General features: G+C 37.9%; 1 protein-coding gene across 1 annotated transcript in view; it reads left to right on the top strand.

The window, feature by feature from the left end:
* The first annotated feature begins 1227 nt into the window (after positions 1 to 1227).
* The window catches only part of LOC149127109 (vacuolar protein-sorting-associated protein 25-like), a 43512-nt gene continuing 28548 nt past the window's right edge, over positions 1228 to 16191 (top strand). The window contains exon 1 of the mRNA XM_089331398.1: positions 1228 to 1380. Within this exon, the coding sequence (XP_089187524.1) occupies positions 1228 to 1380 (153 nt within the window). The remainder of the gene's footprint in view (positions 1381 to 16191) is intronic.

The raw sequence follows: 16191 nt of genomic DNA on the forward strand, positions 1-16191 counted from the left end.
TGAATTCCTTTGAAGGGTTTAGGATGAAGCTTTAGAGTCTATTTAACAAATTTGCAATTTAAGTTAAATTGTGAACAAATATTTAGGTTTTTCTTAAGTACTTAAAATTATGCATTGCAATTAAGATTTGGGTAGAGAAGTGTGTACTTACATACGTCACTTATTGCAAATTAGTGTTAGCACCAACACATTGCATCTGTACTTTAGCCTGTTTACTTCCAAAACAGAGTTAAATGTGAAACAGCAATGTAAGGTAAAAATTTTATAAAAATTCTGGACAGTCTTGTGGGATTCAAGAACAAAGGAAATCAGTGCATTCCTTCTCGAGCAGACACTCTGAGAAGTGGTGAGACTTCAGAGAGGAAGTCACCACATGTGATGTCTAGTCACATGGGACCTTAGGAAAGTTTCCAGAGTTTCCTGGCCCTCCAAACTCAAGAATAACTGCTATGCTCCCAAGAGTGGACAAGGAGAAATAGGAATGCTGCAGCCAGCCTAGAGATAGTTATGATGACAATGAATGACAGCTTGTTGATAACATCTGAAGATTGATGGCTTAGTTCCAAATAAGCAATGGCTGTCTCTGAACATTCTAATTTGAGTGGAGAGCTACCCTGTAGAGTCAGACAGCCATCTATTCTTTAGTACTCACAACACGCCCAAAAGAGTAAGAACCTACTGGAAATAGACTGAATTTAAATTAATTGCCACCTTGACAGTCCACAGTAAATGTTTGCTACATAAACAAAGCTTGTAGACATCCTGGCCTGCTTTGAGAACTTTATTGTTAACTAAGAGAAAACTTTCTGGCCAAGATTGCAGAAAGTTTGTAGCATGGTGTTTGCAAGACAGAATCTAGCACCTTTTTAGAAATTTTAAAGGGAAAAAGATCAGATTTTAGAAGAAAAGATGGAAGGGAAAAAATTATAACAACAAAAATGCCACTTTCTCAAAAAACAAATGGAAAAAAAATTACAATAAAGCAAAAGATATTTTAAAAGGACAAGAAAATAAAAAAAAAATCAGCAGACATGTGGATTGGAGTAGATAGGATATATCAAGACCTAAATAACAAAAAGAGATTCAGATAATCAAATTTTTTCCGGAATGAACTTTATGATGGGAATTCACAGGCCATAGCAAATGAAATGTTCACTGAAGAAAGAGGAGGCAAGGGGAAGTTTTTAAAAGTAAAATGAAGAGGATGATATACATTCTTTAGAAACAATGATTCTTGGCTGCAGGATCAATAAAACGGTGTTGCTGTTCAAAATTAGACAGACAGTTGATGGGAAGCTGTCCTTACAGACATCTGTGCTAAGTTTGGAGGTGGCCTTTGCGCAAGGTTCTGGATCTTATGAGTCTTCTGTGACAATTTCTGTATGTCATATGTGCTTGAGATCCTCTCCTCCATATATATATATATATAGAGAGAGAGAGAGAGAGAGAGAGGGAGAGGGAGGAGAAGGAGAGAGAGAGGGAGGAGGAGAGGGAGATGAGGGAGAGGAAGAGGGAGGAGAGGAGATACATGGTGGGAGATAGATAGATAGATAGATAGAGCAAGCGAGCTAGGATTTGCCAAAAATTACTCCATTTTGATTCTGACCATTCACACAGGGAAATTTTGTCTTCTAACTATTTGGTATTTTATTCTGATGTTTCAAGGAAAATACTAGATTTAGCATTTTCATTTTAAAGGAATGTTTCCTTCCTGCCACCATCAGTATTACAAACACTGTAGTCTCATTGAAAGCATTTATTATGAAAGAAAGATTAAGAGAATCATCGAGTTTGATTTAGGATGGATGCTAGAGATGTTGAGTTCGTTGGTTCCCAAATGTTCCAATGAGGTAAATCTCCTGTAGGGCCTGTCAAGCAGATATAGTGGTTTGGAACGGATCTGGGAATTTGTACTTTCAGCAAGTGCAAGTACTACAGGTGATCTTTATCATGAGGAAATGTGAGGAAATATGGAAACTTTCAGCCCAGCTCCATTGCTTCAGAAAGAGGAAAAAGCATCCAAAAGTTACGTGACCAGTGAGTCAGCCCAGATGTGAGCCTCTCACTGCCATGTTCTGTGATTTCTCTCTTTTCCCTGACTTCTCAGCTTTTAGTTGTGATCTGGGTAAGAGCTCTAGATGGCTTCAACAAAAAGACCAGACCAACTTGATAAAAATACATAAAATAAATTCTGTCTATGTATTATATTGAATCTATTCTCTTGATGTTAATGTCACATAAACATGAGAAATGATAAGAATTGTAGTAATTGTCATGCATTTGCTGTGACTCTGAGAATCTAATGTATTAATAAATTCCTTGAGAAAATTAAAAGTAGAAAACATGGATTTTTCATTGACAACACCCTATATTAAAACATATTTTTAATATGGTTCAGTGCTTACATGCTTGTGTTGTATCATTTGTAATAACAAAAATATTTCAAATACCAGGACATTTTGTTCATACATATGAAACCTTCAGCTGTTGGATTGCCTACAATTATGTGGGTAACTGTAGAGGGGTGGGAATGGGGGTTTATAAAACATCAAGTTGAAAGGAGCAAAATGGAGGCTCCTGATCTTCCTGGTCTTCCACAGAGTCCCACATATGTTTGCGTACATATTATGGAACACTTTGGCATAAACTTTACATAAGTGAAGAGTCCTGTGGCTGAAACAAAGTCAGAAACCATTGCCTTGCAGCAAGGTGAACTACACAGAGATGGATATTTTAATCCTCAAAGTACCACAGAGAGTCAGTTTCTTGGAAAGCACTTTACCTTCTTCATGAGTTAGAGATATACATATGTTCATCAATCTAGGATATGTCAGTCTGGGAATTCTATATCAATACAACGCAAAATCAATACCTAATACCCTTAACTATAGTACAGCACAACTCAGTGACCATATTAGGATAGGAGTTAGTGGTTGGCACAATTAGCTTTAACACAACCCAAACCCAAGGATATATCAATCTGGGAATTCTATATCAATATAATGCAAAATCAATACCAAATGAAATGAATAGAAATAAATAAAAGTCAATATAAACAATCTCCATTTTACCTTATATATATCCAATACCATTTCTTGCTTCTTGGAATTAATTTCTGTGAATTTGTTGAATAGAGAAGAATAATTAAACAGTACTGTTAGATTAAAGCTATTTTATTTACTTTGTGAATAAAATAACTGTACTAATTTCTTTTAGATTTAGTTATCTATGTGAAAGTCAGAGTTACACAGAGAAGAGAAGCAGAGAGAGAGGTCTTCCATCCTCTGGTTCACTCCCCAGTTGGCTGCAACGGCTAGAGCTGCACCAATCCGAAGCCAGAAGCCAGGAGCTTCTTCCAGGTCTCCCACATGGGTGCAGGGGCCCAAGGACTTGGACCATCTTCTACTGTTTTCCCAGACCATAGCAGAGAGCTGGATCAGAAGTGGAGCCACCAGGACTCGAACTGGCGGCCATATGGAATGCTGGCATTGCAGATGGTGGCTTTACCCGCTATGCCACAGCAGAAGCCCTGTAACTGTACTATTTGATACTATGTTGTAAGTTCTTTAGAGTAAGCCTCTAATACACTTCACTCTAGTACAGCACAACTCAGTGACCATGTTAGGATAGGAGTTAGTGGTTGGCAGAATTAGCTTTTACCCAACCCAAACCCAAGACTCCATTCTTCAACCAAATAATTTTTATAACTTAAAACCTACTTCTAAAAGATTGCACATTTTCAATCTTGATTTATTAAAGATTCTAATATGATGTTCTGATGCATCTATTTAGAACACACTTCTTTTATGTTTCCTTGTTCTATTCTTACTTTTTCTCTCCCCCTTCCCTTGAAGTTATCAAGGCTTTCTGTCAATTACTTTCTTAAATTGTGTCCAAGTTTCTGTAAGATATTATTGACAATGCTATATCCCATCAGTGAGAGAAAGAATAATTCCAAACTGGAGATAGTTGGATTCACAGAGAGACTACACAATGGAAGAAATGACAGGAGGCAGCTTGGCAGAGAGAGCAAATTGATTGTGACAAGAACGTTTGGAGACAATGGCAAAAATGTGACCAGAAGAAGGATTTTATTGAGAGGTGCAATTAGAGGTAAGTCTAGAAAAATAGGTAAAGACCCAATTCTGGTGAGGTAGCATTAAACCACAAAAGAATTTATTGAAAAAATGTCACAGACTCTCAAGTTATAGGTAGAAGGTTGGAAACAGCCTCAAAAGTGCCTGTAACCAATAAAGGCAAAACAGAAGGAGTCACCAAGGAAATAGCAAAACCAAACAAACAACAGTGTTAGTAGGAAAATGCTGGTGCTCCAGATTGCTCCTGCTGCTTTCTTGATGCTGGTCACTTCACTGCAATGCATCAGGGTATAATTTCTAAATGACCTCTACTTTTTTATATCACTTGCTCAGCATTCAATGTGGTGAGTGGGAACACCTAGGTAGGTCACATACCTATTCCATCGACAAGAGGTTACTTTTCCACATATTCTTTGGGGATACAGTATTTGACCTCCTGGTAAGACTCACATAATGTGAGGTTTCTCCATAGTATTGTAATTCACACTGCAGGCAATCCAAAACCAAGGTATCATGCCCATTATATGGAATGAAAACTGTGAATCAGGGTTTATTTCAGGAACACTAATAATGGAGCAACTGGGCACAGAACTTGGTTAAGAAACCACTGCTAGGCTGGGTTTGTTAAGGGTGTGGAAGTTTACAGTGGCACCATGGGAAGTGGGGGCCTTGTTTTAGCTTCCACTGCAAGTGGCACCACTGGGATGGTTTCATCTTTCTTTCTTTTTTTAATTATTTATTTATTTACTTGAAAGAGTTACAGAGAGAGGGAAGGAGGAAGAGAGAGAGAGAGAGAAAGAAATCTTCCATCTGCTGGTTCATTCCCCAAATGGCTACAGTGACCAGGGCCGGGCTGGGCTGGGCTGGGCCAAAACCAGGAGTCAGGTACTTCTTTTGGGTCTCCCATATAGGTGCAGAGGCCCAAACATTTGAGCCATAATCTGTAGCTTTCCCAGGAACACTTACAGGGAGCTGGATCAGAAGTGGAGCAGCCGGGACTCAAACTGGTACCCAAATGGGATGCCTGTGATGCAGGTGGTGGCTTTACCCATTATGCCACAAACCTGGCCCCCATCTTTCTTTCATAAAAATGAGTAAACAAAGAAATAAAGTTAAACTTTGGTAGAAACACTGTTGAACTTTCTGTTAATAGTGTTCCTAGGAAATTGCTATACCTGATCCTTTAAAATCATAGATTACCTAATCAGATATCAGTGAAGATAGTTAATCTACATAGAAATAATGGTATACAATAAGGGCATATGCAGAATTTTTTTCTTTTACTTCCTCATAATACAATATTTCAATATAAGTGCTTCAAATAATTAGTAAATAATTAGCTTTTGACATACCTCCTTAAAAGCACCAGCTCTAGTTTTCAACAGATGAAAGTCATGGACATAGAGAAATAGTTATTGAACATACACACACACACACACACACGTGAAGCAGAAAATCAGTGACAAGAAAAAAATATTTACAAAGATATTGCTGTTAAGTTCTCCATGTTGCCTAATTGAGTTTCTATTCCCAGGGCCACCAGAGTCAGTCAAATACTCAGAACCAGAGGTTGTTGAGGCAGTGTGATTTGAACTGAATTGAGTTTAACATTCGAGAGATTATCATCTGTATCTTCACAGAATGCTGTTCTTGGACTATGAAATTCATTATCAGTTTTGATCAGTACCTCTTTCTATTACTAAAAAAATGATCCATTTGTTAAACAACAAGAATTAAACCCATCATCTGTGTATTGGCTTTCATTTCCTTAGCTTCATTTCTTTTATTGTTTCGTTGACTTAGGACATACAAATACAAAAATGAAGAGGTGAGAGAGCATAGCTGGACCTGAAGGCATTTCCAGTTTTGAAAATCTGGTGAGCATTGTAGTGAAGTGCATCCATCTGATGAACGTTCATCTTTCCAGATGGGTCTGACAGAGAGAACCTAGTCATTCAGATTGGGGTAAGTAAGGTTACAAAGTTTAATAGTCTACAACTGACAGGCCAGGTGGGCATCTCAGCAAAGAACTGAGACCATTTGCACTGTGTCTTGGCTCTAGGTCTTCCTCTCATTTCTCCCTCTCCTCAATTTTCCTGGACAAAGGGCTCCTGAGTAAAATAAGTTAATTACTCCCAAGGTTTTATTATCCAATGTTATCAGACTAGGTCTTATTATCTACTGTATCAGACTGGATATCTTAGTTGGCAACAAGCAGAGAGGATTCTCCTTAGGTGTTTCCCTTGAGTGGTAGACTAGGACCACCTAAAAAGTTATTGGGATATGGGCAGACATTTGTAGTGTAAAATACTGGGCTGCTTCTAAGGTGTGCTTCCAAGGCATGCTTCTGAGATTGATACATTCCTTTCTACAGGTGCTTGATTTTCCTTAGACCCCTTTCACACATATTGGCTAATTTCTGTCTTCCTATTTAATATGCTCCCTGCTTCAAGAGAAGTTGCCCATTATCTTTTGGGGGATAGAATGGATGAAGTTCCATCTTCTGTATCTTTTTGAACTGGCATATGGGCATATGGCTGGTTACAGGTATTCTTATCTTGCTGTCTGTCCTGTGGTGTTTGAGGGTGGCTTTGGAAAAGATTGTCCTGAACAGTCCAGAGGGCTAACTATATAGTTAAGCTGGAAGCCCTGCCACTTGACCACCTGGAGCTGGATGACTTTTATTTGGTTACAGTCAAAATGACAGCATTAAAGACATGTGGCCCAAAAAGAAGCAGTGAGTTGGAGGAATAGGAATTTGTTACACAGCCTATAGCCTTTCCTAGTCTCCCTAGGGATGAGGACAGGCCACAAATAATTTCCTGCTAAAATAGCTGTGCTTTTTTTCCTTGCATGTCAGATAAAAAATTTCTGCTAGAAAGTTAAGTATGCCACTTAAATGCCCAAGACCAGAGTCCCTCCTTAAAGAAACTTAAAGAAAGCATCTCTTGAGGAGGGTGGGAAAAATAATCCAGTACATAGATGGATTAGTTATTTTTTTTAACTTTTATTTAATGAATATAAATTTCCAAAGTACGATTTATGGATTACAATGGCTTCCCCCCCATACCGTCCCTCCCACCCACAACCCTCCCCTTTCCCACTCCCTCTCCCCTTCCATTCACATGAGGATTCATTTTCGATTCTCTTTATCTACAGAAGATCTGTTTAGCATACATTAAGTAAAGATTTCAACAGTTTGCTCCCACCCAGAAACATAAAGTGAAAAATAATAGATGCTTTTTTAAATGATGATGAAATCAGATCAGACCTATTGTCATGTTTAATCCCAGTGAGAGTCAAGTTGGGAATTGATAATTTCTTTTCTTTCTTTCTTTTTTTTTTTTTTTTTACAGAAGATCAGTTTAGTATACATTAAGTAAAGATTTCAACAGTTTGTACCCCCATAGAAACACAAAGTGAAATATACTGTTTGAGTACTCATTATAGCATTAAGTCTCAATGTACAGCACATTAAGGACAGAGATCCTACATGAGGAGTAAGTGCACAGTGACTCCTGTTGTTGACTTTACAAATTGACACTCCTGTTTATGGCATCAGTAATCTCCCCATGCTCCAGCCATGAGTTTCCAAGGCTATGGAAGATAAGAGTTCTCCGACTCTTATCTTGTTTAGACAAGGTCATAGTCAAAGTGGAGGTTCTCTCCTCCCTTCAGAGAAAGGTACCTCCTTCTTTGAAGACCTGTTCTTTCCACTGGGATCTCACTCGCAGAGATCTTTCATTTAGGTGTTTTTTTTTTTTTTTTTTTTTTTTTTTTTTTTTTTTTTTTTTTTTGCCAGAGTGTCTTGGCTTTCCATGCCTGAAATACTCTCATGAGCTTTTCAGCCAGATCGGAATGCCTTTAGGGCTGATTAAATTTCAACATGGATTAGTTATTTTAAAAATTCATTTATTGGAGAGATCTTTTTCATATAGAACCATGTCATTGTTTTAAACCATTTCGGAGATTGGTCAATTTTAGGGGAACTTTTGGTTTAATATTTATTAAATGATAAATTTAGAAAATTTAGAAAATGGTAAATTATTTTAATCTGGACTTTATAAAGGGCCCAATTTCTGACCATAAAGGAGTACTCAATGTTTAATAATTTTCCACCTGATTAACTACATTTTCCTGAGCTCATTCAAAATGGACTGTAAGCAACTAGAGAAACAGAAAAATAAAATATGTGTCAAATAAGGACTCAGTTCATCAACTCATTGCACAATGAATAAAAAAAGGAAATATATGTACATACAATATACCTATTACTTCCCTAAGAGTATCACCTACCAATGAATGTTTTCCAAACATGATAACTGTTTATCCTACTCATTAACAAGTTTTTAGCACATATCCTTAAGAAATGGAACTTTACTATCTATTTGTAAATTATAAACGTGTTTTATTCTATGGAAAATTCTATGCATCACAGAGTAAGCATAAATATAGAATTTAAATGCTGCAACAGATCTATTGTAACTATTCCTGATTGTTCCAAAAAACAAAGAAACCTTTTTTGTGTTAAAAATATCTTCTAGATGTTCTGGTTTAAAATGTGTGCCAATCAAGTTGTCTACTTACCATCATCAACTGAGTGAAAGACAGTGCATGCACTTAGAATAAGATGTTTCATTAACAGTGGTGGATTAAATTCCTATTTAAATGGTCTTCTTGACAATTTAAACTTTTTTTCCCTAACACCTTGGCATATATCATTAGGCCATCACTGTTACTTCAGACTATGACTGAGAAAGCACCTGGAGAAGAAATGTTTTTTTGTCATTTCATTATATTTGGTTTTGGCTTCTTTAACAGTATTATTTTCTATTTTCCTTGCAGAAAGCTTCTGGAATTTGTCCATTTAGTAACAGTCGGTTAAGTTTATAGCAGATAATACCATCTTCAAGTGCAGGCTTATATCAGGCACATAAACACAAATGCATTATTGTAGGCAGGAAGAGACCTATGGGGCATCACCTTTCAATCTTTGATGTAGTCACACCAAAGAATTTCTGTAGAATAATTTTTTAAAGATTTATTTATTTATTTGAAAGTCAGAGTTACACACAGAGAGGAGAGGCAGAGAGAGAGGTCTTCCATCCACTGGTTCATTCCCTAGTTGGCCGCAACGGCCAGGGTTGTGTCGATCCGAAGCCAGGAGCCAGGAGTTTCTTCCAGGTCTCCCACATGGGTGCAGGGGCCCAAGGACTTGGACCATCTTTTACTGCTTTCCCTGGCCATAGCAGAGAGCTGGATTAGAAGTGGAGCAGCCAGGTCTCAAACAGGTGCCCATATGGGATGTAGGCGCTTCAGGCCAGGGTGTTAACCCGCAGCGCCTCAGTGCTGCCCCAAGAATACTTTATCTATATAATTGTTACTGTGGTTTGGGTTATTTTTATTTATTTTAATTTTCATTTTATTGAGAAGTAGAAACATGAGAAACTGAGAGATGGTCAATTTATTGAATCATTCCGCGAAATGCCTGCAGCATCTAGGCCTGGGACAAGCTAAAGTCAGGAGACTGGATCTCTGAGATATTTGGCAAAAAACCAATACTTGATCTACCATCTGCTGCTTCCCAGGGTGTTCAACAGCAGGAATCTGAAACTAAAGTCTCGGATCTCGGATTCTATAACCAGGCATCCTGGTAAATGAGGCATGCATAGCAAGAAATACCCTGGGGCCAGTGCCATGGCTCACTTAGTTAATCCTCCGCCTTGCAGCATTGGCATCCCATATGGGCGCCAGGTTCTAGTCCCGGTTGCTCCTCTTCCAGTCCAGCTCTCTGCTGTGGCCCAGAAAGGCAGTGGAAGATGGCCCAAGTGCTTGGGCCCCTGCACCTGCATGGGAGACCAGGAGGAGGCACCTGGCTTCTGGCTTCAGATCGGCGCAGCACCGGCCATAGCAGCCATTTGGGGAGTGAACCCAAGGAAGGAAGACCTTTCTCTCTGTCTCTTTCTCTCACTGTCTATAACTCTACCTGTCAAATAAATAAGTAAAAATAAAAAAAAGAAATACCTTAACCACTGCACTGAACACTTGCTCAAGATTATCACCTTCTCATAAAAAGGCCTAGTGACAATACCAGTGTCCATCCATATTAATAAATGGGGAGTATTCAACTGAAATAATCAATATCAGTAACTACACATGTTCTTACTGTTTTTAAAGATAAATACTGTCAATTAAATTTTTAGTATTTTCTTCCAGGACCCTAATAGGAAGCTTAAGCCAGAGAAGACAGATCCCTTTTTAAAACATATATACTCCAATGTGGCAAAAAATGACCTAAATGAAAGATCTCTGTGAGTGAGATCCCAGCGGAAAAAACAGGCCATCAAAGAAGGAGGTACCTTTCTCTGAAGGGAGGAGAGAACTTCCACTTTGACTATGGCCTTGTCTAAATAAGTTCAGAGTTGGTGAACTCAAAAGGCTTCCCCAGCCTTGGCAACTCATGACAAGAGCCTCGGGTGATTACTGACGTCATAAATAAGAGTGTCAATTGTTAAATCAACAACAGGAGTCACTGTGCACTTACTCCCCATGTAGGATCTCTGTCCTTAATGTGTTGTACCATGTGACTTAATGGTATAACTAGTACTCAAACAGTACTTTACACTTTGTGTTTCTGTGTGGGAGCAAACTGTTGAAATCTTTACTTAGTGTGTACTAAATTGATCTTCTGTATATAAAGATAATTGAAAATGAATCATAATGAAGAATGGGATGGGAGAGGGAATAGGAGATAGGATGGTTTGCTGGTGGGAGGGTAGTTATGGGGGGAAAACCGCTATAATCCAAAAGTTGTACTTTCGAAATTTATATTGATTAAGTAAAAGTTTAAAAAAAAAGAAAATGTTCATGGCAAAAAAATATATATGTATATATGTTTGTAAATTTATATTATTTTCTATTTTCCTTGAAGAAAGCTACTGGCACTTGTCCATTTAGTAAGAGTCAGTTGAGTTCATATATAATACATACATATAGAAACTCAGGCTCCCCATGGCATTAATGCACCCTTCTAAGATTAAGAGACAAGAACAGAAGGGAGAAGCAGATTTTCCCCTAGGGATTCATTTGTATTTGTGAACATTGGATCACAAAAGCATAGAATCAATTTAAGACAAAGAGGCCAATTGGAAGAAGCAGCAGAAGGAGGAAGGGGAGGAGGAGAGGAAGAAGAAATGTAAGTTTTTTTCACAGTCATAGAAGCAAAGCAAGTGACCCAGGTCAGTTTTTTAATGACACAATTGGCTAATGGTATTATTCAGATCTCTTGCCAGGTTTATCTGGCCACATATGAACGTTTTGTTTTCTTCTTTCTCTCTTTCTTTAAAATTTTCTTCAACACAGTCTTTAAATTAGCCTTAATGCCCAAAGCATCTCTGAAATAATCAACATATTAAAAATATTGTGTGTAGAACGAAGTTGATGGATATGGATGAAGGAAGCCTATGCTTAAGCATGTCCAGACTCTAGCAGGATCATGACCTGAAATAGTCAAATGCTATTTTTGTCTGGAGTTCAAACTATCTGAAAGTTCAGTGATTTCCCCCAGTTTTAGAATATTCTTTCTCTGTAGACAAATCTGAGTCTCAGACATGCTGATGTATCCAGGGTCTTGGCCAGTGAGTGGTGAAGCTGATACTTGACAATGTGGCAGACAATGCGGCTCCAAAGTCCACACCAATGACCATTATGCTGCAGAAGAATGTAATAGCTACTTCATAAAATAATTATGGAGTAGAAATAATCAGCCTATGTATAAATGTACCTACCACATTTTGTGACTTCCTGTAAATAGTCTCACAGTGGAATTTTCATTAGGGGAGAGAGAATGGAAAAGAATGTACACTGCATAGGCAAAGGGACCTGTATTTGGAGCGAGCTCTGCCACCTACCTGAATGATTTTATACAAAATTGTTTGCCTACCTCTTTATCAATACTATCTTAAATGCTGAATTGATAGAACTTTAAAATAGGATAAAATAAAAGCCATGCCTGGTAAATATAAAAACTATAGATACTATTATTGCTATTACTGAAAGTTAACACAACTCAGATAATTCAAATTTTATTGTTACTTTTTCACACAGAATATCCTTTTGAATCACATTAATAACTTAAAATCAAGAACCTATTCTTTTTTATTTTTTAACTTTTATTTAATAAATATAAATTTCCAAAGTACAGCTTTTGGATTGCAGTGGCTTTTTCCCCCCATAACCTCCCTCCCACCTGCAACCCTCCCCTCTCCCGCTCCCTCTCCCATCCCATTCACATCAAGATTCATTTTCTCTACTGAATCTTTTTCAGGCTTAGGAATTAAGATGATGCTGGATGCATAGAAAGAATTTGGGAGGATTCCCACTTCTTCGATTGTTGTGAATAGTTTGAGAAGAATTGTAGTTAGTTCTTCTTTAAATGTCTGGTAGAATTCAGCAGTGAATCCATCCAGTCCTGGACTTTTCTTTGTTGGGAGGGACTTTATTACTGTTTCAATTTCTGTCTCAGTTATAGGTCTGTTTGTTTTCTGTGTCTTCCTGGTTCAATTTAGGTAGCTTGCATGTGTCCAGGAATCTATCCATTTCTGATAGATTTCCCTGTTTGCTGGCATACAAGTCCTTGTAGTAATTTCTGATGACTCTTTTTATTTCTGTTGGTATCTGTTGTTACATTCCATTTTTCATATCTTATTTTATTGATTTGAGTCTTTTCTTTTTTCAGTTAGTTGGGCCAATGGTGTGTCAATTTTGTTTATTTTTTCAAAAAACCAGCTGTTCCTTTGGCTGATGTTTTGTGATTTTTTTTTTATTTAATCCTGTTGATTTCTTCTCTAATTTTAATTATTTCTCTTCTCCCACTAGTTTTGGGTCTGGTTTGTGGCAGTTTTCTAGATCCATGAGATGCATTGACAGCTCATTTATTTGGTGCCTTTCCAATTTCTTGATGTAGGCACCTATTGCTATAAACTTTCCTCTTAACACTGCTTTTGCTGTATCCCATAAGTTTTGGTATGTTGTGTTGTTATCCTCATTTACTTCCTGAATGTTTTTGATTTCTCTTTTAATTTCTTCTATGACCCATTGTTCATTCAGGAGCTTGTTGTTCAATCTCCATGTGTTTGCATATGCTCTAGGGATTCCTGAGTTGCTAATTTCCAGCTTCATTCCACTGTGTCTGAGAAGCTGCCTGGTATTATTCCAATTCTTTCGAATTTGTTGAGACTTGCTTTATGGCCTAGTATGTGGTCAATCCTAGAGTAGGAAGAACCTATTCTTTTAAAAATTAATAATTTAATCACGTTTAACATTTAGTTCAGATTATATGTTCATAAGAGTAATCTCTTAGATGATAAAATACAATAGTGAACTGAATTATCAAAAAAAGCATTTTTACTCATCCATTCAGTTTTCAAGCAATGTTCAAAAGTTAATGGAAACTGGATAGTATGATACAGTATGCACAGGTTTCAAAATATTTTGCACTAAAATATATATATATATATATTTTTTTTTTTTTTTGACAGGCAGAGTAGACAGTGAGAGAGACAAAGAGAAAGGTCTTCCTTTTTCTGTTGGTTCACCCCCCAATGGCTGCTGTAGCCAGCGTGCTGTGGCTGGCGCACCGCGCCGTTCCGAAGCCAGGGGCCAGGTGCTTCTCCTGGTCCCCCGTGGGGGTGCAGGACCCAAGGACCTGGGCCATCCTCCACTGCACTCCCAGGCCACAGCAGAGAGCTGGACCGGAAGAGGAGCAACCGGGACAGAATCCGGCGCCACAACTGGGACTAGAACCTGGGGTGCCGGGGCCGCAGGTGGAGGATTAGCCTATTGAGCTGCGGTACCAGCCGTAAATATATTTTTAATTTCATTTTTCCATGAACTTTTGAAGTGGCCGAGTATATTAAGTGTCACTCAGTATATTAGGCCTGGTTCTGAGTTCTGAATATACAGCACTGAACAACAAACAAAGTTCCCTACCTTCACGGAATTTGGATTCCAGAGGAGGGAGAGAGCCTATAAACAAAATGAATAAGTGAAATATCTAGTATTTTATATAGTGGTGAATTGCAGTAGGAAAATAAAGCAGAAGTGGATAAGGTGTGTGAGGAGTTGAAGATTAATGACACCACAAATTGGGTTGTTAGCAAATGTTTCTGAGAACCTGGTATTTCAATATGATATGAAGCTGAAGAAACAGGACCTGTGAATGGCTGGAGAAAGTGCTCCAGGCAGGGAAAAAAGCAAGAGCAAAAGACTGGGGCAGAAACCACAGCAAACCTCAAGGTTGCTGAAACGGACTGGAATGATCAAGTGAATACAGTGGGAAATGAGCACAGAGATACAACAATCAGCTGTAGACCCCACATGTTACTGAAGAAATCAGGGTTTTAATGCGAATTAAATAGAAGGTCCCTGGCAGTCTTGGAGTAGAAGGGTCATGTAATCTAACCTGAACAAAATTGCTCTGACAGTTGTGATAAGACTAAAAGAAACAGGGAAAATATGTGACTGGATTTTGCAATCACACAGAAGATGGATGGTGGGGGTATGGGTTCCCATTTGGTAGTAGCAGAGACTGAACTGGACCTGAAAGGGGATATAGTTTGAAAGTAGAGTGAAACAAAATTACTGATGGATTAATGTGGAATGTAAAAGTAGGTAACTGGGAGATATTAATTTTGGGGCAAGATCAAAATCTGCAATTTGGTAGTTGGTATTTAACTTTTTGTCCTATATTGATTGCCTGGGTTCAATGTTTAGCTCTGGCTCCTGATTCCAGCTTCTTGCTAATGTGATATCAGGAGGTAACGATGATGACTCAAGCAATTGTGTTCCTGCCATCCATGTGGGAGTGGACTGAGTTCCCTTCTACCTACTTTGAGTTAAATCAGCCCCAGATGTTGAGAGCACTTAGGGAGTGAACCAATGGATGGACTCTCTCTCTCTCTCTCTCCCTCTCTCCCTCTCTCCCTGCATATCCAGCAAGAAAAATAAATTTTTAGAGGTTAAAGATCTCTGTTTTGGACATGTTGTCCTAGATGGCAGTTAAATATCCTATCAAAGGAAGCATATTGATTTGGCAGTTGGATACAAGGATGTGGAGACATAATTGCTTTAAATACAAGGCATATTTCATCTTAATCCTATTCAAATTGCTCACTAGGTCAGATTAATATATGACATAGCAACTCTTCCTTAAATGAAACAGTAAATTAAACCGATCACTTTACTTCCTAGTCAGTTAGCATAAATTATGAGACCAACAACAGAAAACCCACAAAAACATGTGGGCCTCACTATTTAATACCATTTAAATTAAACTAGCATTTTAGAATAAAATTATCAAGTCTTATTTTTGCTTTTTTTGATAACTTCAAAATGAATAAGAAGTACACTGGAGACAGGACTCCATAACAAAAATTCAAGACCCTGAGGAATCCATAACATGCTGAAGAAATGCCCTTAGGCTCAATTAAAACATTAAAAATCCAACAGAAGCAGTCAAGCTAGGTGATAGTTTGATTAATATCTAGCAGGGTGATAATACATCATTACTCCGAAGCACCCAAATGAAGATATTTCAGTAGGTTCTTATGTATATTCACTTGCATAAGTGTGCATACGAACAAACAACTCATACAAGATGTCATTGTCATAGCAGAGGATATCATCCAACTGTTTCAATGACCCCATTTCAAATAAATCAATTAACCTCAATAGGTATATATTAATCCCTCTTTTCATATGTCTGTAATCACATATTTCTCATTTTGAGGATGCTTCTCCCCTAAGCACTTCTACACATCATAATTCCACTAATTCTTCAGAGTACTTTCCCTTCATGAAGTCTTTCGAAGGCTTCCTAATTGTATGTATAGTTTCAGGCTTTCCAAACATTTAAGCTTTTGGAAATTCTCTATTCAGAGTACCTACAAAAAAAGGATTGGCATCGGGTAGGCACTGGGTATTTATTGAATGAGTGGCTAAATGAATGAATTGTAAAAAAAAGGACTCATCTAACCCCTCCCTGCAATTAACAATGAATATTTTAATATTAAGCACCCCCAAGAGTCTTACAATG

Source organism: Oryctolagus cuniculus, chromosome 4 (assembly GCF_051225735.1).
Source record: "Oryctolagus cuniculus isolate XC-2025 breed Fujian yellow rabbit chromosome 4, ASM5122573v1, whole genome shotgun sequence".
NCBI classification, from domain to species: Eukaryota; Metazoa; Chordata; class Mammalia; order Lagomorpha; family Leporidae; genus Oryctolagus; species Oryctolagus cuniculus.